Here is a 22,361-nt window from a genome sequence, read left to right as displayed (position 1 = left end):
AATTAGCAGCCAAGTGCTTAACCACTGTGCCACAGGGCTCCTTTATTCAGCGCATGCACCGGGGGAAAATAAGGGAGTGCTATGAGGGTAATAATCAGGGGTAGGCAGGACGCCAAAAACCTAACTCACTGCTGTCGAGTTGATTCTGACCCATAGTGACCCTATAGGACAGAGTAGAACTGCCCCATAGGGTTTCCAAGGCTGTGAAACTTTAGGGCAGCAGACTGCCACGTCTTTCTCCCACAGAGCGGTGGTGGGTTCAAACCGACAAAGTTTCAGTTAGCAGCTGAGCACTTTAACCACTGTGCAACCAGGGCTCCTCTAGTAATACCAGTGGAGACAAAATAACAGGCCCTCAATGGAGGCCCAACTGCAGGGGCAGGACTAGGGTGAGGTGAGTGAGGCATCTAGGGTGTGAAATGTAATTAAGGAGTCACACAGATCAGAGTCATGCATATTCCAGCCCTGCCCAGCTGGAAAATCACTGTCAGAGGCCTTCAGTTATGGGTTGCATTGTGTGCCCCCAAAATATGTATTGTAACTCCTAGCCCGTATTTCTGTTATAGCAGCACTAGGAAACCATACCACCTACCTCCTTTCTCTGCCCCCCTCAGCCCATTAACTACACTTGTATTATACCTCTTACTCAGCTCAGTGGTTAGGGACTGGGCCTGGGCTCCATCACTTACTAGCTGTGTGGACTTGTAAAAGTTAATCTGTGTCTCTGAGTCTCAGTTCCATCATTTGGAAAATGAAGGTAATGATAGCTATCTCACAGGGTTCTTATGAGGAAATGCTGGGACATGGCATGCAAAGCACTTAGCATACTTTATGGAACACAGGAAGTTCCCTAGGAGTAGGGATGAACTGGAAATGGGATGACTCTTGCAAAGATTAAAGCCCAACATCAAATCATCTCAATCTTCAACTGGATTCAGATGATCCAGGTTGCTAGTGCCCTACATGCTATCTTAGAAGCAAATGAAACCCTGGTGGCGTACTGGTTAAGAGTCTGGCTGCTAACCAACAGGTCAGCAGTTTGAATCCACCAGGCGCTCCTTGGAAAGGTTCACTATGAGTTGGAATCAACTTGAAGGCATTTTTTTTTTTTTTGAGGAGAAAAATATTAGCCTAAGCTCAAATTTTCTCTACATATTTTCTTATATACTATGTCTAGCATGCAATAAAATATAATCAGGCATGCAAGAAGATAAGACAATGTGATTAAAATAAGAGAGAGAGAGAGAAACAACAAACCAAAGAAACAGACCCAATGGGAATTCCAAGAATCCATGTGATCTTGTACCTCTGATCTCATTTCCTGCTCTCTCCCCCTTGCTTACTCACTCCAGCCACACTGGTCTCCTTGTTGCCCAGTGGAAGAACCAAACCAAAACCCACTGCCGTTGAGTAGATTCCAACTCGTAGTGACTCTACAGGACAGAGTAGAACTGTCCCATATAGTTTCCAAGGCTGTAAATCTTTACAAAAGCAGACTGTCACATCTTTCTCCCACGAAGAAGCTGGTGGGTTTGAACAGCCAACCTTTCGGTTAGCAGCTGAGCACTTTAACCACTGTGCCACCAGGACTCCTCCCATAAAGATTATAGTCACGAAAACTCTATGAATCAGTTCTACTCTGTAACATGTGGGGTCGCCATGCATCAGAATTGACTCAATGGCAACAATTTGGTGTTCCAAGAAACAGACTGGGAAATGTTCATGTAGATAAGTAACTGGGAGCCATTGATGATTTTTGAAGAGGAGAATGGTAGGGTCCTACATGTGTTCTGGAAGGTCACTCTGGCTGAAATGTGGAGGATGAAGTGAACAGTAAAGGGATAGGAGTCTAGGAGACCAGCAAAGAGGCCAATGTAACCTTCAGATGAGAAACAAAGACCCCAAGAGAATGGAGAAAATGGGACCCTTTCAAGGAACAATCAACAGGATGGGCTGGCTGTGGATATAGATGCAGTGTGAAGAATTAAGACTGATCCCGAGTTTTCAAGCTATGTAGGGCTATGAACTAGGATTGAGAGGACAGGTGAGGAGCTAGCTTAGGTAGAGGAGGGAAATGGAGATAATGAATTCAGTCAGGGACATAGAAGAACCAAGATCCTAAATCCTCCTTCTGAGATAGGGAAGCATTTCAGTGATGGAGAGGCTGCAGGAAGACATCCACAGATGAAAACTGAAAGCACCTGGTAGTAAATGAAGGCATTTTTCAACCACGTCTTCTCAGCATGTACGAGATCCACACACTAAGGCAGTCACGCTGACGATCAAATTATTTTTTGAAGAAGTAATCAAACGAGAAGAAGTCCTAATGAAACTCTAATGAATTGTATCTCTTAGACCACTTACCTCTGACAATGCTTCCTCTATTAAGTCACCTGTCAGAAAGCAGCAGGGTCTTGCTTTGGTATATCTCAGCCTCTCAAGGAAAGAGGATTGGGGTGGGACCATGAGACCGTGAGAGCTAAACTCTCAGAGAGCCTGTAGCCACCAACCCATCCAGCCCCTCACTGACAGATAAGGTGGCTGAGGCCCAGGGCACTTAAGGCTTTTTTTGTTACCTGCCATCAAGTTGGCCACCGACTCATGTCCGCCCCATGCACAACAGAATGAAAGGTTTCCCATTCCTGCGCCATCCCCGTGATCAGTGATCGGACCATTGTGATCCATAGGGTTTTCATTGGCCTTTCTTCCTAGTCCTTCTTAGCCTGGAAGCTTCACTGAAACCTGTTCAGCATGACAGCACCGTGCAAGCCTCTACTGACTTTGGGTAGTGGCTGCACATGAGGTGCATTGGCCAGGAATAGAACCCAGGCTCCCTGCATGGAAGGTGAGAATTCTACCATTGAACCACCATTGCCTCTAAGGCAGCTTAGTGTAGAGAAAAGAGCAGCTTTCCCACATGTTGGACTAGATCAAGTTTTCCCAAGCTAGCCATTCTTCTGCCATCTTTACCAACTATACTATTACTCAGTGATTTTTATTAGATACAGCTTTGTTTTTAAAAAAGAAATTTTATGTAGCTAATGAGTTGGAATCAACTTGACGGCAACAGGTTTGGTTTTGGTTTTTTAGGTAAAACATGTACCACTTTCCACGAATGGGAAGTAACCTAAAAAAGAAAAGCAATGAAAGCAAAACAATGTTATTCACAGCTAACTAGCTATTGATCTTTTCTGGAGACACTGAGGCCGAAGCCTGTGCTCTTTCTTAAAAAAGGAGGAGGCAATTACGAGAGGTGCTGTAGATAGATAAGCGTCAAACTTACTCCTAGACTTTCTCCTAGAAGCAGTTAAAACTCCCTCCATATTGATTCAATGTTATTTAAAGCTCTACTTCGGTTTGACCTAAAATAACTCATTTACAGCCTAAAATCACTTGGACTCTCCCTTTAGGAAAGACTCGACTAGATGATTTTGAAGGTTACTTCCAGCCTGCAAAGTCTGTATTTCTATGTGACACAGAAGTATTTGGACAGAGCTGGTTCTATTAGAATTTTTCTTGGTTTATCACACTTTTAAAAATAAAAATTTATGCCCTCCAGACTTGCTGGATCCTAATAGTTGAAAAATTGAAACTGTCCCAAACACTTAAATAACTAACTAACAGACCTCAGGTTTATGGGTCCCTGTGACCCACAATGTGTTCTACGCCTAAAGTAACAACTCCTTAGGTCGTCTTCGGGATTGCTGATAGGAGACCTCAAGATCACCAACCGCCAGCATTTATGACTATATGTTATGTGGACATCCGTTATATTTACAAATGTTAAACCTTAATTAAGTCTTTAACGTCCTTGTTCCTGCTCTAGAAACCCTTGACTCTTCTGTCTCTGGAGCCCCTTCCCACTTTCCATGTGGATGCTGCCCGGTTCATGAATCATTGTGTGCGCGAATAAAATCACCAAAATTTTATCATAGACTGAATTTTTCTTTTAACACACTAGGCTCTCAGAGTCTCAGGTTTTTAAAGGCATAGATTTTTCCAGTCCTAGCCTCGAGCCAGCGAAAAAGAGAAAGACCCTTAACAAGATGGATAGACATAGCGGCTGCAACAGTGGCCTTAAGCATAACAATTGTGAAGATGGCGCAGGACTGGGCAGTGTCTCGTTCTGTTGTACACAGGGTAGGTATGAGTTGGAATGACTTGACGGCACCCATCATCAACAACAGCCTTCAGCCAATGCTTCAGTCCCTGCTTCACTATCCCTCCAAGTGTTCACCCAACTTCAGTTCCACCCAAAGAGTTTGCTCTCTCTCTCCAGGGCAGTCATTCCAGATTTTCGAAGTTCTTCCTTACGTGGCGCTCAGACCAGACGCAACCAAAGCTTTTGATAAGATGGGCTCCAAACTCATCACGGCTGTCATGTGCAGCTTCTGGTCTGCAGATGTCGGCAGAGTTTGGATTTGAATACAAGTGTGTCTGAACCCAAAGTTGGTCGCTTCATCATTAAGCTCTCTAGCTACAATAGAGATCGGAAGCCCTGGATTCTGGGCTCTGCCCTGCCGTATTAAGCAAGCCAATACCTTTCTACCAGACTCAATTTCTTCACCTAAAATAAACAGGTGGGCCTAGACATCTTGCTGTAATATTCTCTAGCATAATAATAATAATAATAAAATAGGCAGTATTTGTTGAGTATTAATTCCATGCCAGTCAATTCCCACTCACAGCACCCCTATAGGACAGAGTAGAACTGCCCCATAGGGTTTCCAAGGAGCAGCTGGTAGATTTGAACTACCAACCTTTTGGTTAGCAGCCAAGCTCTTAACCACTATGCCACCAGGGCTCGTTGTCAAATATAGTTACTATCACCCCCACTTTGTAGGTGAGACAAAGAAATTAACTAACTTGCCCAAGGTCGCATAGCTAGTATCCTCGATCCTCACAATTGCAGATTCCGTGTTTTCGAATACACTTACTCATTAAAATTAACCGTCAGCCCTAAAATCAATACTCGAGACACTTTCCTTGTCATTCACAGAAATGCAGAAAGGGCAAGTAGGAATTCAAAGTAAAAAAGAAAAAACAGAGAGAGGCTTAATTCTCCCTGTTGAAAAAAGGGGAAGAAGCTTCGCCCCCCCTTCCCTTTTCTTAGCGCATTTACTTTAGAAAGCTTGTAAGTTCTTTCTCTGCTTCTTGGAAATATATGTAAATCTTTTAAAAGGCTAAATAAGCCTCTTGCCAATTTTACAACCCAGGAATATTTCCTCAAGGACTTGGAAGCCATCTTTTTAAATGTAATCAATCAAGGAAGAGCCCGTCCCTGTGTTCCAGCTTCCTTGGAGCAAAGGAGCCTGATCTCAGCTGGCGCCTGGCTCCAAGTTGCAAACCTACCTCCGGTAATAAAGATAGAAGGAATTAACTTCTTTCTTTGGATAAAGGCAATCAGCAAACACAGATGGTTCTCCCAATTACTGGGTAAGTTTAGGATGAACTATATTTGACAACGAGCCCTGGTGGCATAGTGGTTAAGAGCTTGGCTGCTAACCAAAAGGTTGGTAGTTGAAATCTACCAGCTGCTCCTTGGAAACCCCATGAGACAGTTCTACTCTGTCCTATAGGGGTGCTATGAGTGGGAATTGACTTGATGGGACAACATTTTTTTTTGTGTGTGTGTAAGTATATGACAAATGGTGCCATTAAGTCCTCTTACTTGAGAAGTAGTTATCATGTATCTTGATAACCTGTAGGAATGGGTTGCATCTGCTTGGCTATATAAAAGGAGAAAAGTCTTTTCTTTCTTTGCACTCAAGCTAGCAGTTTGCTTGTGATGTGCATCACATCCTGTTTACTGCTTAATCAGTGATAGAACTGTTTTCTTTCTCCTCTACTTTTGTGGAGAGTTTGGGTTGGCAGGAGATTTTGTATGTAATCATGCTTCCACCATAATGAGCAGAGTGGTGAAAAATCTGAGTCACCCAATGCGCATGTTCCCAGCTGAGGTCGAACGAGGCTACGCTCTGCCTTCTTGTTTCAGCTCTCAGACTATAAACAAATGTCCTTTTCACGGTCTATTTAGTGTCACATTTTTTGCATGTTTGTACTATTTGTTAGTGGTTTTGCTGTTTAAAATGCCCCCAAGCATAGTGCTGAAGTACTCTGTAGCAAGAAGACTGTGATGTCCCTTACACAGACAATACGTGGGTTAGATAAGCTTCATTCAGACATGAGTTATAGTGCTGTTGGCCATGGGTTCAATGTTAATGAACCAACAACATGTATTAAATAAGGTGTCTTGAAACAGAAACACCCGTAAAACAAGGCTATGTATTGACATCAGTTGCAGAAAATGTGAGCAGAGAGAGGCTGGCAGGAACCTAACCCGATATCTCCCCTAGAGCAATGAATGATTCAATGCCCACTATTTCAGTGTTGGTAGCAACTTTATAGAGAATACCTTCTGCAAATAACAAGAATCAACTGAGATCCATACCCATGAGTTTCAACGCTAGCACCTTCTAATTTCTCTACCAAGTGAGATTTTTTTTAAAAATTGGGATTTCTGAAAACCAGGCATACCTATAGAGGGATAGGTCTGCCCCAAAGGTAAAGTGCCAGCTTTCCTCCTGACACCTCAGGGAATGGATGGTCAGGGAGAGACACCTCTCCCTGGCAGACAGATATAGATACCCCTGGTCACTTCTTTTCCAGGTTCTCTCCATGTCCCATTTGGTCCTCTATGGACAGCCCGACTTGAGGGTCTCAGATTTCCTTCCCAGGTATCCTGCCTCCTGCTTTCCGAAAAAGCCTTCCCTGACACTGTGTTCAAAAATTCCCCTCGGTCGTTGAGGAGGACTAAGTGCGCTTTGTCTTTGGGAAACTGTGTGAGACAGTGGAAGGAGTTGCTACTACTAGTTGCCATTGAGTCAATTCTGACTCATGGTGACCCCATGGGTGTCAGAGTAGAACTGTGCTCCATAGAGTTTTCAATGGCTGTTTTTTCAGAAGTAGATCACTAGGGCTTTCTGCCAAAGTGCCTCTGGGTGGACTCGAACCTCCAACCTTTCAGTTAGCAGCTGAGCGTGTTAACAGTTTGCACCAACTAGGGACTCTGTGGAAGGAGTAGAGGGCTTTAAAGACCTAAGTTCAACTCCCAGCTCATCCATTACCTAGCTGCATGCTGAGGTAAAACAGTCGATCCCATTAATCCTCAGGCTGTTCTCTGTAAAATGGGAATGATAATACCTACCTCAGCAGGGCTGTGGGAGAGGCAGCTAACAGGGCTCAAGGCGCATGGTAAGTGTCCACAAATGTTTGCTGCCTGCCTCTTTCATGTCCTCTCAGTCTGTACGGAGCTTGAGGACGTGCACTTTTCGCTCCTCAGACATAGTTTGCCAAATCCACAGGGCTCTTTCATACTGGGACTCTGACTTGTAGCCCAGGGTTCTGGGAAGAGCCCATGTCACCTGAGTTGGGCACCTCCCAGGTCCCCAGAAGAAGACACTTCCAGACACAGGATAGCATGGAGGGGCCAGGTACAGCTTTCATTAAAGAGGCACTTCCGGAGAGGTCACATCTCTCACCAAACAGACTGGACAGACATCTAGTATAGATGTCACTTCTGGTTCACTTACCTCCAGAAGCTCAAATACGGCAAGGAGGTCCCCTCCGGGGAGGTTCCCACAAAAGATGGGGTGATAGCTCAACTGGGGCGGCTCATAGTCCTGGTCAGCCAGCTTCACAACAGGAGCAGCCACCGTGGCACCCAAGTATTCTGGCTTCCCCTAAGGCAGAAGAGAAATGAATTTTTGTCCCCTGATTGTTACCTTCCTGATTCTGACCCCTATGAGTGCAATTTTGCAAATAATCTTCTCGCATCAGAGCGCCCCTCTTGCCCACTGTCTCATTCTCTTCCTCTGCCAACCTCTTCTTGTCCCTTTGCACTGGCTTGAGGAGCAGTGGAATCCATTCAGTCTCCCAGGGAAAACTCTAAGAGGGTCATCCTAGGGGCTTCCTGGCCTAAGGTTATCTTAGAGGGTGTTATGGATTGAATTGTGTCCCCCTAAAATGTGTGCTGGAACCCTAACTTCTATGCCTGCAGGTGTAATCTATTTTAATGTAACGTAATCACCTTCCATAATACAATCTACTCTAATGTACTCAGTCAGTTGAGATTATACCAGCGTAGGTGGATCCTAAACCTAATCACTTCTGAGTTGTATAAAGAGCAGCATTGACACAGAGACACATGCAGACACAGGGGGAGGAAAGACACTATCTGATGACGAGAGAGAGAGATGAATCTACAAGCCCAGGAATTCCAAGGATTTCTGGTTACTAGAAGCTGAAATAGACAAGGAAGGACCTCTTCCTAAAGCTACACCCTGAATTCGGACCTCTAGCCTCCTGAACTGTGAGAAAATAAGTTTCTGTTCTTCAAAGCTACCCACTTGTGGTACTTGTGCTACAGCTTCACCAGGTAACTAAGACAGCGGTATCTCTTTTCCTACAGAACCAGCAGGCCCTAATGAGAGAACGTTCTAGACTGGAAGTATGGTCTGGCAGAGTTAGAGTCTAATAATCTGATCATCATCATAACAGTGTGGTTCCAGTGTAGCTGCAGCCAACAGGTGTGAACAGGATCTTTTGTGTGTCTACATGTATCTCTATGAGCAAAGAACAAATCTTCCGTATTTTCTTTCTCTCCTACATTTCCCTTTAAATTCAAGAAAGTACGCTTGATTTTTCTGTGAAGGGTTTAGCTTGGGGTGGGACTCGAGAAGGCCATTACTGAATGGAGATCTAGAAGGGGGTCTGGAAAGCAAAGAGGCAACAAAGGGAAATCCATCCAGAAGTCTGTTGGCTTAGCAGGTGCTTTCAAAGATGCTTGATTGCTGTTATTGGTTTTCAAATAAAAAATAAACACTTAGGATCAGAGGCATGTTGTTAGGAACAAATTTGGAATGGCACTTATTTTGTGGTCTTCTCTACAGAAAATCTATACTACATACAGAACAATAGAAATCAGATTCCATAAGTATATATTCCATAAGTATATCTAGCTCCAATTTACAGCCCAGAGAGGGGGAGTGACATGGAGAACCAGTGTCCTCCTTATAAGGGGACACAGCCATACCAGCCACATCCACACACACAGGAAACGGTGGGCACGGGAAACCTGGGTTTGAGTCCTAGCTCTGCCTCCAGCTAGCTGTGACTTTGAACAAGGCATTTGACCTCTCTGGGTCTCTGTTTCCTCTTCCAGGAAGCAAGAGGTGGGCTTTATGTCTCTATAGTCCCTACTCACCTATGATTCTTACATCCTAATTCCCTCCTGATCTTGGATGGAAGCGTGGGCTGCCAGAAAGCTTCTTGGGAAAACTGTTGTACTGAAAATATTTTGTGCTTCCGCACCTCTTGAGGAGGTAGAGATAGCAAATAAAAGAAACTGTTGCTGTTCCTTTGTCTTTTTTAATTAAAAAAAGAAGACTGTTTGTCTTTGTGATTATTAAAAAAAAAAAAAAAACAATCCTCTCGTAAGCTATTGAATCTACCCAAGATTTCAGAACACAGACATCTTGCAAAGGAAGTAGTTTGGTTTCCCTCATAACAGAGATGAATGTGTCCCTGCAGAGCTTGGAAGCAACAACCGAGAAAAAAACCTGGTTATAAAAGCCGAGTCACTGACAACACCCATCTGTATCTTTTCAGCCAGGCTAGATCAGTAAAAACCTCCTGTTTCCAAAAGGCATAGACCATTTTATTAAACAGCAATAGGGCATGGGACTAACTGGAGGCGGGTGGAGGAGGGTATAAGTACAGCTATAGGTTGCTTTATTAAAAAAAAAAAAAGTTGCCATCAAGTCAATTCAGACTCATGATGACGCCGGTATGTCAGAGTAGAACTATGCTCCACAGGGTTTTTAATGACTAATGTTTTGGAAGTAGATCATCAGGCCTTTCTTCCAAAGTGCCTCTGGGTCAATTCGAAATTCCAACCTTTCCATTAGCAAATGTCATGGATTGAATTGTGTCCTCCAAAAACATCTGTATCAATTTGGCTAGGCTATGATTCCCAGTATTGTGTGATTGTCCATCATTTTGTCATCTGATGTGATTTTCCTGTGTGTTGTAAATCCTGTCTCTAAGATGTTAACGAGATGGAATTAGTGGCAATTATGTTAATGAGGCAGGACTCAATCTACAAGGTTAGATTGTGTCTTAAGCCAATCTCTTTTGAGATATAAAAGAGAGAAGTGAGAGACATGGGGACCTCATACCACCGAGAAAGAAGCACCAGTAGCATAGCGTGTCCTTTGGACCCAGGGTCCCTGCGCTGAGAAGCTCCTAGACCAGGGGAAGATTAATGACAAGGACCTTCCTCCAGAGCCAACAGAGAAAGAAAGCCTTCCCCTGGAACTGGCACCCTGAATTTGGACTTCTAGCCTCCTAGACTGTGAGATAATAAATTTCTCTTTGTTAAAATCATACTTGTGGTATTTCTGTTATAGCAGCATTAGATGACTAACACAGCAGACGAGCACATTAACCATTTGCACCACCCAGGGACTCCAGGGTGCTTTATACAAGTATCATATTCCTGAAGAAGTATGTGCTGACTCAAGTTTTGTAAACCAGGTCCTATTTTAATTGCAATTTAAAGAAAAATCTAATCTCATCTTTAGTACAACAAATGACCTTACAAATCTTCCTGGTTCTGGACATCATCATTTCCTAGGCCAGGTTTGCCCCCAGGTACATCCAGCATTCTGACTAGTCATAGGCCAGTTAAATAAAGTAAGTCAGCTCATTGTGATGTTCTCAATATGGTACAGTGAGCACTGCCCCAGGACCCTCACCACTGCGTCACTGTCGTAGAGCTCCACCACCACTAAGGGTGGGGAGTCCACCAGCTCCTTCTGGTCTCCGTGCAGCACTATGTCATTGAACAGCAGCATCTGGTTCCAGGTTGGGGAGAGAGTCTCGGAAATCACCTGGAAGGTGGGACCGAGAGCAAAGCAAAAGATCATTCAGTTGGTTGTAGGTGGGTTCTGGGGTGTATTCAACATTTAATTATGGAGGGCAAAGAGAACACATCATCGTCATTAACCCTTATTCATTCAACGTTCAAGCAACAATATATACTGAGCCACTACTGTGTGTTAGATGCTAAGGGATACAAAGATTCCCCGCCCGCAGGGAACTTATATTCTTAATAAGTTTCATGAACAAGCCCCTACAATATTTAGCAGCCTACTTACATACATAATTTCGACTCCATAACTATTCAACCTCACAATAGTGCTGTGATGGTAATACTAACCCATTGCCGTCAAGTGGATTCCAACTCATAGTGACCCTATAGGACCCTATAGGAGTAGAACTGCCCCATAGGGTTTCCAAGGCTGTAATCTTTGCAGAAGCAGAAGCAGACTCCCACATCTTTCTCCCTTGGAGCGGCTGGTGGGTTCGAACTGCCAACCTTTCAGTTAGCAGCCAAGTGCTTAACCACTGCTCCACCAGGGCTACCTGGTGCCTTTGGAAAGAAGGGTATATCTGGGCTTGTTTCCTCTCCTCTGTTTAATTGGATGTTTGCAGCCATGCCAGTTTTACAGAGCCAAAGGCAGAGGTGGTTTGCAGGGTGGGAGGACTCTGCGGCTGAGCAGAAGCTGCACTATTAGCACGTGAGGCCAGTCCTGGAGAGAGGTGGGTCAGCCCTACAGGCCCCAATCACGTTTCTGTCTCTCCCTGGCTGTGCTGGCAAATGGAGCTTTCACAGGTCAACACACCACAGTGGCTTCTGGGTCCTTGGGAAACTTCCACAGCACCTCTGACCTGCACCCTGACCTCTTGCTGTTCCCTCCAGGAGGCATCAGAGAAAGCCCTGGGCTGGACTAATTCCCCAGACTCCAAAGCCCGAATAAAACTGCCATCATCTCAGAGGAGTTTTACATTGAATCATCTCTACTCCCGTCATTAGATCATTTGCTCTGCTGTAACAAAAGAATATTTTTATTGCTTTTGCTTTTGTGAGTCATAGAAATACTTTGTGCTTTCACACTGTCCTTTCCTTCCTGCTTTCAAAGTATCTTATGCCTGGGAAACAATGAAGTGTATTCATCATCCCTTATTCATTCAACTCTCTCAACCTAAAATTTCAGAGAGTCACTTTCCTGCCAGGGGTAGAATGACTCCAACAGACCTAAAAACAGAAGTTATGGAGTGCAATGCAAAGTCGCCCGTGTCAGTGACTGATGTCACAAAAAAACTGCATATTTTATGTTGTTTTTAAAAACAGAAATGTGATCACTTTAGCGGCATGCACCTGACAGGTGTGAAACCAAAGCAGTTTTATGATCTTCACAGCGTCTTTCCTGAGGAAATATTTTGATGGCTTCTTTGACACTTTTGACTGTAAGATACCACTCAATAAGCTTCCAGAGGCCAGCACCCACCCATCCATCCATCCATCCATCCATCCATCCATCCACCCATCCATCCATCCATCCATCCACCCATCCATCCATCCATTCACTCATTCATTAATTCAACACATATTTATTCAAGACCTACAAGGTGCTAAGCACAGTATTAGGCACTAACCCAGATTCCCAAATGTAGAAGGTACTCAACAAATATTAGCATGAATGAATGAGTAGGTGTTGATCTGTCCTCAGAGTTGGTAGTAGAAGGACCACCTTTGAGAAATGTTGAAGGCTCATCCAACCAAAAATACATTCTCCCACTTCTCTGCCAAGTGCCCATGGTTCACCTCATTTCTTAAGGGCTTCCTTAAGGAGTTATGCATGGTAGCTGTGTTAAATGACATTATTTGGGAGGTTATGAGAACACTTAGTTAACACTTTAACAGGGAGTGAGAGATCATGGACACAGCACGGCTTTAGAGGCAGATAACCACTGAAGTGAACCAGGGGCGGATTAACCAGTAAGCATGATATGCACCCGCTTGCACTGAGCAAGGTACGCATGGGCTTAATTGTGTTTACTTGCTAATCTGTGGTGAGTCATTTCACATGTGTTTCACCACATCTTTGACATGGTGGGGGACAGGTGAAACTGTGCACTGCAGGTTGGTGGGAAGGCACAATTGGGCCCGTGTGTCCCTTGCTTATTGGGTAATCCAGCCCTGATTGGCGCTAGGTCTCATCGCCCTCTGTATCTCCAATTTGGACAGGTGATTTAACCTCTCCCAACTTTAGTTTCCTTCACTTAAATGGGAATAGCACTTGCCTTGTAGAGTTGCTATGATGGTTAGCTTAGATAAAGTGTACTAAGTGCCCGGCACATAGTAGGTGCTCAATAAGTGCTTGTTGCCCCTCCCACTCCACCCACCTACACTCTCTTATAAATGAGTAAACATTTACTACACACTAGCCTAGTGCACTGGGGTAATCTTGTCTGACAAGACACCACCACCATCCTCAGAACTAAGTATCAATCTGATTGTTTGGCATCTCGGGTTCGCACTTCCCACCCTCTAAGATCCCTCTCCTTCTCCTCTAGTACTTCCTCTTAGCCCCTTTTTCCCTCTCCCCTTCTACCTCCAAAGCCTTTCTCTTTAGGAACTTTCTCCCTTTCCCTTCATCCTTCCGTTGCCACAAGATTTCTAAGTCCCATGCCCTCAGTGGCCTCTGGAATAACTGGATTCCCCTCTTTGAAATATCTTGAACCACTAAGTTGCTTTGTAAAGGACTAATTTGCAGGACTAGCCCTCTCAGACAGAGAATCCTCAGAGAACAGAGTAAATCCTGAGAGAACATGACCTAATGAAAAAAGCATCACACGGGACTTTTGCTGACTGGAGACCCTTTCACATTTCAGCACCAGGTACACAGGAAAGGAGGAAAGCATGGAGGAAACATACACTGTCTGACCTACCTCCTTTAATCCCCAACAAACATACAAAGTAGTGCATTCCAGAAGAGGGGAACATTGCAGTGCAGAGGCGGTAAAAGTGCTCAAAGACCCCAGCTGGTAAGTGCAAAGCTACCGTGCAAAGTCTAGGGCTTTCTGACTTTCCTCCCCACCAAGGGTCCTCAACAACGATCGGGCCATGAGCCTCATGAGTGTCCTCTGTGTATGTGTTCTTGTTGTTCACTCCCCACTGTACTTGGCGTTGGGCCTGGCACTTCAGCAGGGACTCAGCAGTGCCAGACCCCTTTGTTCTTCCTCATCTGTTTCCCTCCCAACCTTCCTTGGCCTTGGGCTCTTGCTCCCTTTGCCACTGGATAATGGATCGCAGGGGAACAATAAATCTTCCCACCTTAGTCATACCTTGCACATCTACAGGCCCCAGAGACAGGTACTGGCCTACGTGCCCCTCTATGTTTTCCCTGCCTCTGCGCACATCCATGCGTGCAGCGGGGAGGAAGGCCAACTCGGCTGCCCTGGTTACCTTTGTGGTCTGGCAGTGGGAAAGGAAGGTGACTTTGGCAAAGGGGTCGGAAAGTCCATTGCTGTCAGCTGCGATGAGGCCCCGGGCCTGATACATGTGAGCTCTCAGCTGAAAGAGATGCTGGCCTGTGGACAAATAATGAAAAGGAGCAGCGTTACTGGACTTTTCACGATGTGTAAAGGTGAGTCTGTGTGTGTCTGTGGGTGTGTCCAGACATAGATCAAGGAGACCAGAGCAGCTCCCTCCTCTAGAGGGAAATGGAAGTGGTGAAGTAAGGGGCCATGGCTGACAATTAAGGGGTCCCTCCTGTGAGCTAGGCATTCTCCTTGGGCTTTCACCACAGTGTGTGTTTTAATCCTCACAACAACCCTGTGAAGTAAATGTGATCATCCCCATTTTCAGATGAGGAAAATGGCAAACAAAAAGGTTTGCAGGATTGATAAATGCCAGAGCCTGGATTTGGACTCATTTCTGTCTGATTCCAGAATCTACTTCTCTTTCTAAAATACTCTGTTTTCCTCCCAATAATTCAGTGTCTCTCTCCTGTTTCCACTAGTGCAAGTGTGAGTGTGTGTGTGTGTGTGTGTGTGTGTGTTGTTGTTAGGTGCGTCAAGTTCTGACTTATAGCAACACCACGCACGACAGAGTGAAACACTGTCCGATCCTGTGCCGTCCGCAAAATCTTTGCTGTGTTTAAGTGCATTGTTGCAGCCCCTGTGTCAACCCCCCTTGTTGAGGGTCTTCTTCTTTTACACTGACTCGACTTTACCAAACATGATGTTCTTCTCTGGGGACTGGTCCCTCCTAATAATATGTCCGAAGTATGTGAGATGAATCCTCACTGTCCTCGCTTCTAAGGAGCATTCTGGCTGTGCTTATTCCAAGACAGATTTGTCCATTCTGCTGGCAGTCCATGCTGTATTCAATATTTTTGCCAAGACCATAATTCAAAGGTATCAATTCTTCTTCCATCTTTCTTATTCACTGTCAAGCTTTCACATGCATATAAGGTGATTGAAAATACCATGACTTGGGTCAGGTGCACCTTAGTCCTCAAAGTGACACCTTTGTTTTTTAACACTTTAAAGAGATCTTTTGCAGCAGATTTGCCCAATGCAGTATGTCATTTGATTTCTTGACTGCTGCTTCCATAGGCATTGACTGTGGATCCAAGTAAAATGAAATCCTTGACAATGTCAATCTTTTCTCCATTTATCATGATGTTGCTTATTGGTCCAGTTGTGAGGATTTTTGCTTTCTTTATGTTGAGGTGTAATCCATACTGAAGGCTGTAATCTTTGATCTTCATCAGTAAGTGCTTCAAGTCCTCTTCACTTTCAGCAAGCAAGGTTGTGTCATCTGCGTAACGCAAGTTGTTAATGAGTCTTCCACCAATTCTGATGCCCTGTTCTTCTTCATATAGTCCAGCTTCTCAGTTTATTTGCTCAGTATACAGATTGAATCAGTATGGTGAAAGGACACATCCCTGACTCACACCTTTCTTGATTTTAAATCCCACAGTATCCCCTTGTTCTGTTCGAACAACTGCCTCTTGGTCTATCTACAGGTTCCACATGAGCACAATGAAGTGTTCTGAAATTCCCATTCTTTGCAATGTTATCCATAATTTGTTTTGATCCACACAGTCAAATACTTTCACATAGTCAATAAAACATAAGAAAACATCTTTCTGGTATTCTGTGCTTTCAGCCAAGATCAGGCTGACATCAGCAATGATATTCTTCGTTCCACGTCCTCTTCTGAATCTGGCTTGAATTTCCGGCAGTTCCCTGTCAATGTACTGCTGCAACTGTTTTTTAATTATATTCAGCATAATTTTATTTGCATGTGATGTTAATGACATTGTTCAATAATTTCCGCATTCCATTGGATCACCTTTCTTTCAAACGGGCACAAATAGGGATCTCTTTCAGTCAGCTGGCCAGATAACTGTCTTCCAAATTTCTTGACAAAGACGAGCGAGCACTTCCAGCATTGCACCTGTTTGTTGAAACATTTCAATTGGTATTCTGTCAGTTCCTGGAGTCTTGTTTTTCACCAGTGCCTTCAGTGCAGCCTGGACTTCTTCCTTCAGTACCATCAGCTCTTGATTGTATGCTACCTCCTGAAATGGTTGGGCATCAACCAATTCTTTTTGGCACAGTGGCTCTATGCATTCCTTCCATCTTCTTTTGATGCTTTCTGCATCATTCAATTTTTTGCCCATAGAATCCTTCAATATTGCAACTCGAGACCTGAATTTTTTCTTCAGTTCTTTCAGCTTGAGACATGCTGAGCACATTCTTCCCTTTTGGTTTTCTACCTCCAGGTCTTTGCACATTTCATTATAAGACTTTACTTTGTCTTCTCGAGCTATTCTTTGAAATCTTCTGTTCAGCTCTTTTAGTTCATCATTTCTTTAGTTCACTTTAGCTAGTCTACATTCAAGAGTAACTTTCAGAGTCTCTTCAGATATCCATTTTTGTCTTTTCTTTCTTTCCTGTCTTTTTAACGACCTTTTGCTTTCTTCATGTATGATGTGCTTGTTGACGTCCCACAACTCATCTGGTGTTTGGTCATTAGTGTTCAATGAGTCAAATCTGCTCTTGCAACAGTCTCTAAATTCAGGTGGGATACACTCAAGGTTGTACTTTGGCTCTTGTGGATTTGTTTTAACTTTCTTCAGCTTCAACTTGAACTTGCATATGAGCGGTTGATAGTCTATTCCACAATTGGCCCTTGGTCATGTACTGACTAATGATATTGAGCTTCTCCATTGTCTCTTTCCTTAGATGTAGTCGTTTTGATTCCTGTGTATTCCACCTGGCAGGGTCAACGTGTATAGTTGCTGCTTACGTTGTTGGAAAAAGACATTTTCAGTGAATACGTCGTTGGTCTTGCAAAATTCTGTCATGCAATCTCGGATCTCTGGCGCTGTTTCTATCACCAAGGTCATATTTTCCAACTACCAATCCTTCTTTGTTTCCAACCTTAGCATTCCAATCAACAATAATTATCAATGGATCTTGATTGTGTGTTTAATCCATTTCAGACAGCAGAAGTTGGTAAAAATCTTCAATTTCTTCATCTTCGGCATTAGTGTTTGGTGCATAAATTTGAAAATAGTTGTATTAACTGGTCTTCTCTGTAGGTGTATGGATATCATCTTATCATAGACAGCGTTGTACTTCAGGATAGATCTTGAAATATTCTTTTGGATGATGAATGTGATGTTGTTCCTTTTCAATTTGTCATTCCTGGCATAGTAGACCATATGATTGTTTGATTCAAAATGGCCAATACCAGTCCATTTCGGCTCACTAATGCCTAGGATATTGATCTTTATGTGTTCCATTTCGTTTTTGACAGCTTCCAATTTTCCTGAATCATACTTAGTATTCCATGTTCCAATTATTAATGGATGTTTGCAGCTGTTTCTTCTCATTTTAAGTCATGCTACATCAGCAAATGAAGGTCCTGAAAGCTTGACTCCATCCACGTCATTAAGGTCAACTCTACTTTGAGGAGGCAGCTCTCCCCTAGCTGTATTTTGAGTGCCTTCCAACCTGAGGGACTAATCTTCCGGCACTATATCAGACAATGTTGCGCTGTTATCCATAAGGTTTTCACAAGCCAATTTTTTCAGTAGACGGTAGGCTCCTTCTTCTTAGTCTGTCTTAGCCTGGGAGCTCCACTGAAACCTGTCTACCATGGGTGACGCCGGTGGTATTTGAAATACCAGTTGCATCATAGCCACACACAAGCCCATCATAGTACAATAAACTGACAGAAGAGTGGTGGGTGTATGTGTGTAAAAGGGGCTATTTCACAAATGATTTTTACTTCAATAAAGCCAATGAGTATTTTGAGTCATCCATTCATCCATTCTTCTAGCCAATGTCATTTTAAGCCCCTACTGTGTACCATGTACAATTCTGTATTCTAAGGAATCAGAGGTAACTAAGACACAGATGCTGCCCTTGATGAGCTCCCAGGAGAGGACAAGATAAGACAAGCATCCAAATCACATTGACAGGAGGCCAGGGATTTAAGTGTCCTGCAAAAGATACAGGCAAAGGGCATGGGGGTGGTGGTGGTGGTGAGTGAGTTAAAAGCAGGAGAAAGCACACCTGTTTGACAGGAAGGGAGGCAGAAAGGGGGCTGCAGGTCAGATCAGAGCAGGGTTCATTGGAAAACCTCCAGTAAGAATTGAGTTAATCATATTTCTTGTTTCATGGTGCTTTATGATCATTGGCCCTTGCAGGACCCCTCTTGCTTTTATATATTTCTTTATTCTCTTTTACACCCTGTCATGGATTGAATTATGTCCCCCAAAAAATGTGTGTATCAACTTGGCTGGGTCATGATTCCCAGTATTATATGATTGTGTAATCTGATGTGATTTCCTTATGTGTTGTAAACTCTATCACTATGATGAGGTTATACTGATGACATCTACAAGATTGGATAGGTCTTAAGCCAATCTCTTTGAGATATAAAAGATAAGCGATCAGAGACACGTGGGAACCTCATACCACCAAGAAAACAGTGCCAGGAGCAGAGTGCGTCCTTTGGACCTGAGGTTCCTGCGCTGATATGTTCCCAGATCAAGGGAAAATTGATGACACAGACCTTCCTCCAGAGCCGACGGAGAAAACTTTCCCCTGGATCTGACACCCCGAATTTGGACTTGTAGCCTACTAACTGTGAGAGAATGAACTTCTCTTTGTTAAAGCCGTCCACTGGTGGTATTTGTGTTAAAGCCTTCCACTGGGGCTATTTGTGTTCAGCAGTACTACATGACTAAGATACACCCTTACCCATTCTTCGTCCCTTTACTCTCCCAGATGTGACCACTGTGAAGTGTTCAGTGTGTATTTGTGTTGACATGGGTCTGGTATACCGGAACTCTCACACACCGATTTGACTAAGTCTATTTAGTCAAATTAAGTGTACACATATCCTGTGGCCTCTCAATGCCACTCCTAAGCTTATATCTCACAAATCTGTACAGCGTTATTAAACCTCTCTGTGCCTTTGTTTCCTCATCTTTAAAATAAAGGTAATAATAGTTCCTATCTCATAGGGTTATATTGAGGATTGAAGGGCTGAGAACAGTGCCAGGCACGTGGAAAGACCTTGGGAAGTGGTTGTGAAGATGCTAGTACTACTGTAAGTGTGGCTCATTGCAATGTTACCTATGGTGATGGGCAGCTGGGGGACCTGAGTGTCCATCACTGGGGGAGTAGGCAGGAAGGATGTCAGGGAGGAAGCAACTGATTAGAGGTATGCAGGGCAACATGGATGGATTTCAACAAAAAGGTGCTTAGTGGAAAAAGGTAGGTGCTGCATGAGATATGTAACATGATACTATTCACAAACAATAAGAATATGTGCACACAAAAGAACAGTTCAGATTTGCCAAAGCACCCTCAAATAAAAGAGGGCAGACTTTACGGCAGGTGGCACTGCCATTGGAATGGAGCTCTGGAGATGGAGGCATTTGATAGGCAGGGATGGGTGTCAGTAGGGCTGCAGAAAGCTTGCCAGGTGTCTGGAGCAGGGTGGGTCAAGACAAGAACAAAAATGCCAGGCCGTGTAGGGGACAGAACGTGGTTTTGTTTGGCTAGAGTAGAGGGTCCCAGACAGTTGTAGCCATATTGCTGAGGGCTTGGAGGCCTGAATGAGGCATTTGCACCTAGCTTAGCAGGCCGTCGGGAGCTCTTGAAGGTCTTTGCACAGGAGCTGTGGATAGCAGAGCAATGCTGCAGGAGGATGAGACCATGAGTCAGGCGAGCAGTGAATAGAAGAAGAGATGCCAGAGGGAGATCAATAGGAGACAGCACCAGCCCTCTGGTTGGGAAGTTTGAGGGCATATCTAGTGCAGCGGTGGGGGATTGAAATAAAGAGGATAGAAGAAATATTGCAGAACTGGCTGCTACAGGACTTGGCCCCTGGTTGGCAGGGAGAGAGGAGGGTGGGCAGAGGGCATCAAAGACGACTTCTCACTTGATTGTCATGAGGCCTGGACAGTTTTTTGTCCCTCCACCCCATGCCACTGTCTGGTTACCCAGGACCAGCATGGAGCCTGAGAGTGTAGTACTATATCAGTCCCCACTTTCATCCTGCAAAGGGTTTAGAAACTTGAGGTCTGCACACTTCCAAATTAAGTCCAGGTACCTGTACAGCAAGGTACTCCAAGCTCTGGCCAAATCTCATAGGAGAACCAGAGAAGCTATTCTTTGGACCCAATTCCAAGTCTCCCCCACTCGCCATCTCCACTCTCCACTTACACCCATAAAACCTAGAGTGGACAGGCTAGGCCCTGCTGACAATAGAGCTCCTCAAAATGGCAACAGCAAACAATGGAATGTTCCGCAGATGCACAGGAATTCTCTGATAGACGTGTGTCCAGAGATAGCCCACCTGTCCTTTGACATGCTACACAGTTAGATATGTTCCTCAGCTGAATGTGAACTTGGGGATGTCTCATCCCCTGAGAAAATCCACCAGGGCTCCCACATACTGCCACACCGGCCGTACACGGCACAGCACCAGGGGTGCTACTTACTTAGTCTAGGCTTTTCTTCACCCATGAAATGCTGAATCCCACCAGCTCTGTTCCCTGAACTAATAAAACCAGGCTCCTTTTCCTCTCCTCATACTGGGGTGGCTCATCTCTTGTGTATGGCGCTTTCCACTTCTTGGTTATTAGAGACATGTCCGATTGCTCCATTTGAGAGCCAGGATCACCTCTTTCTCATCTCTACATCCCCCATGCTCTCTATAGAGTAGGTGAGGACGAACATTTGCCCAGTGGGTATTTTTTGAAGCATAAAATGGCTGAAGAAACAAGATTCTCCAGCAGGTGTGAGAGGCCACCAAAGCTCGCCCATGCCAGGGGGGCACAGCAGAGAGGTTCATTAGGTCACTCCCTGCCAACACTGAGAGATCAGAACACTTTGGGAAAAGCCTTTCTTCTCCTCTCAATTGTTAGTCACCAGGACAGCAAACATGTTTAGTGGAGAAGCTGGTGTAGTGGGGAAAGACCATGCACTGGGGGTTGAACCTGGTTTCCTCTCAATAGCTGTGACACCGTGAGCCAGACACTCAAACACTCATTGTCTTTGTCTCTAATGTGGGGACATTAGTGCCTCTCGGGCTGCAGGTCAGCATATGAACCTTGTTGACTTTAAATTAGTAAAATAGAGTCAGGCATTTTGTGCCTTTTTTTCCCTTTCTTGTGCCTTTTTTTTTGGGGGGGGTGTCCCTTGGGTCTCTAGAGATAGTGTCTATAGGAATAAAAAGATAACACAATGTTGTTTCTAAAGGTAGGATGGACGGTAGTAGAAAGAAAGCAGGGTTTGGAAATAAGTTTGCTCCATCATTTACTAGCTGTGTGATCTTGGGCAATTTCTGAGCATCTCTGATAGTTACTTTCTTATCTGTAAAATGAAGAAACTTCCCATGGTTGATGTAAGAACTCAATAGGACCTTATGCATAATGCATAGGGCAAAATGCTTGGCCCAGGGTAAATGCTATGCATTTTCCAAAAAGGGGCAAGGCTGGGACTTCCTTACTTTTATGTATTGACATTGGGAGCAGAAACCATGAGCTGGATCATTGGCTAATATCTCCAGGACCTTGTCTTCTCTAACCATTGAGCTATTTCAATTCCACCAGCAGCCAAGGTCCACCAATATCAGAGGAACCTCGTGCAGCACGGGAAACCTGGGTGTGTAGATAGTTCTCCAGTGTTTCCAACAGGCCGCTCAGTTCAAAGCACAGCCTCAGCAGAAATGAAGCTAAAACGTCTGCTTTTTCCAGTCTGCTTTTTTTATCTGGATTCAGTAACAACAGATCAAATGGAGGTGATTTGGAAACAAAGCAAAATGCAACTGTAAGACATGAATATTTATGATAAAATTCAAATTGCATGGGAATGTAAACAGGATGTCACTCATAGAAAATAATTTACATAGAAGA

The 22,361-nt window shown here is 44.2% G+C and overlaps 1 protein-coding gene across 1 annotated transcript in view; it reads right to left on the bottom strand.

Moving 5' to 3' along the window:
• FER1L6 (fer-1 like family member 6) overlaps window positions 1–22,361 on the bottom strand; it is a 120,591-nt gene that overhangs the window by 51,955 nt on the left and 46,275 nt on the right. Inside the window, exons 19-21 of the mRNA XM_004372991.1 lie at window positions 14,375–14,499; window positions 10,818–10,952; window positions 7,593–7,742 (exon numbers count right to left, since the gene is read on the bottom strand). Of these exons, the coding sequence (XP_004373048.1) occupies window positions 7,593–7,742; window positions 10,818–10,952; window positions 14,375–14,499 (410 nt within the window). The remainder of the gene's footprint in view (window positions 1–7,592; window positions 7,743–10,817; window positions 10,953–14,374; window positions 14,500–22,361) is intronic.

The sequence above is a fragment of the Trichechus manatus genome, unplaced genomic scaffold (genome assembly GCF_000243295.1).
Source record: "Trichechus manatus latirostris isolate Lorelei unplaced genomic scaffold, TriManLat1.0 scaffold00022, whole genome shotgun sequence".
In the NCBI taxonomy this organism is placed as follows: Eukaryota; Metazoa; Chordata; class Mammalia; order Sirenia; family Trichechidae; genus Trichechus; species Trichechus manatus.
Note: the sequence above shows the minus strand (reverse complement) of the source record. Positions and strands in the feature narration are given on the sequence as shown.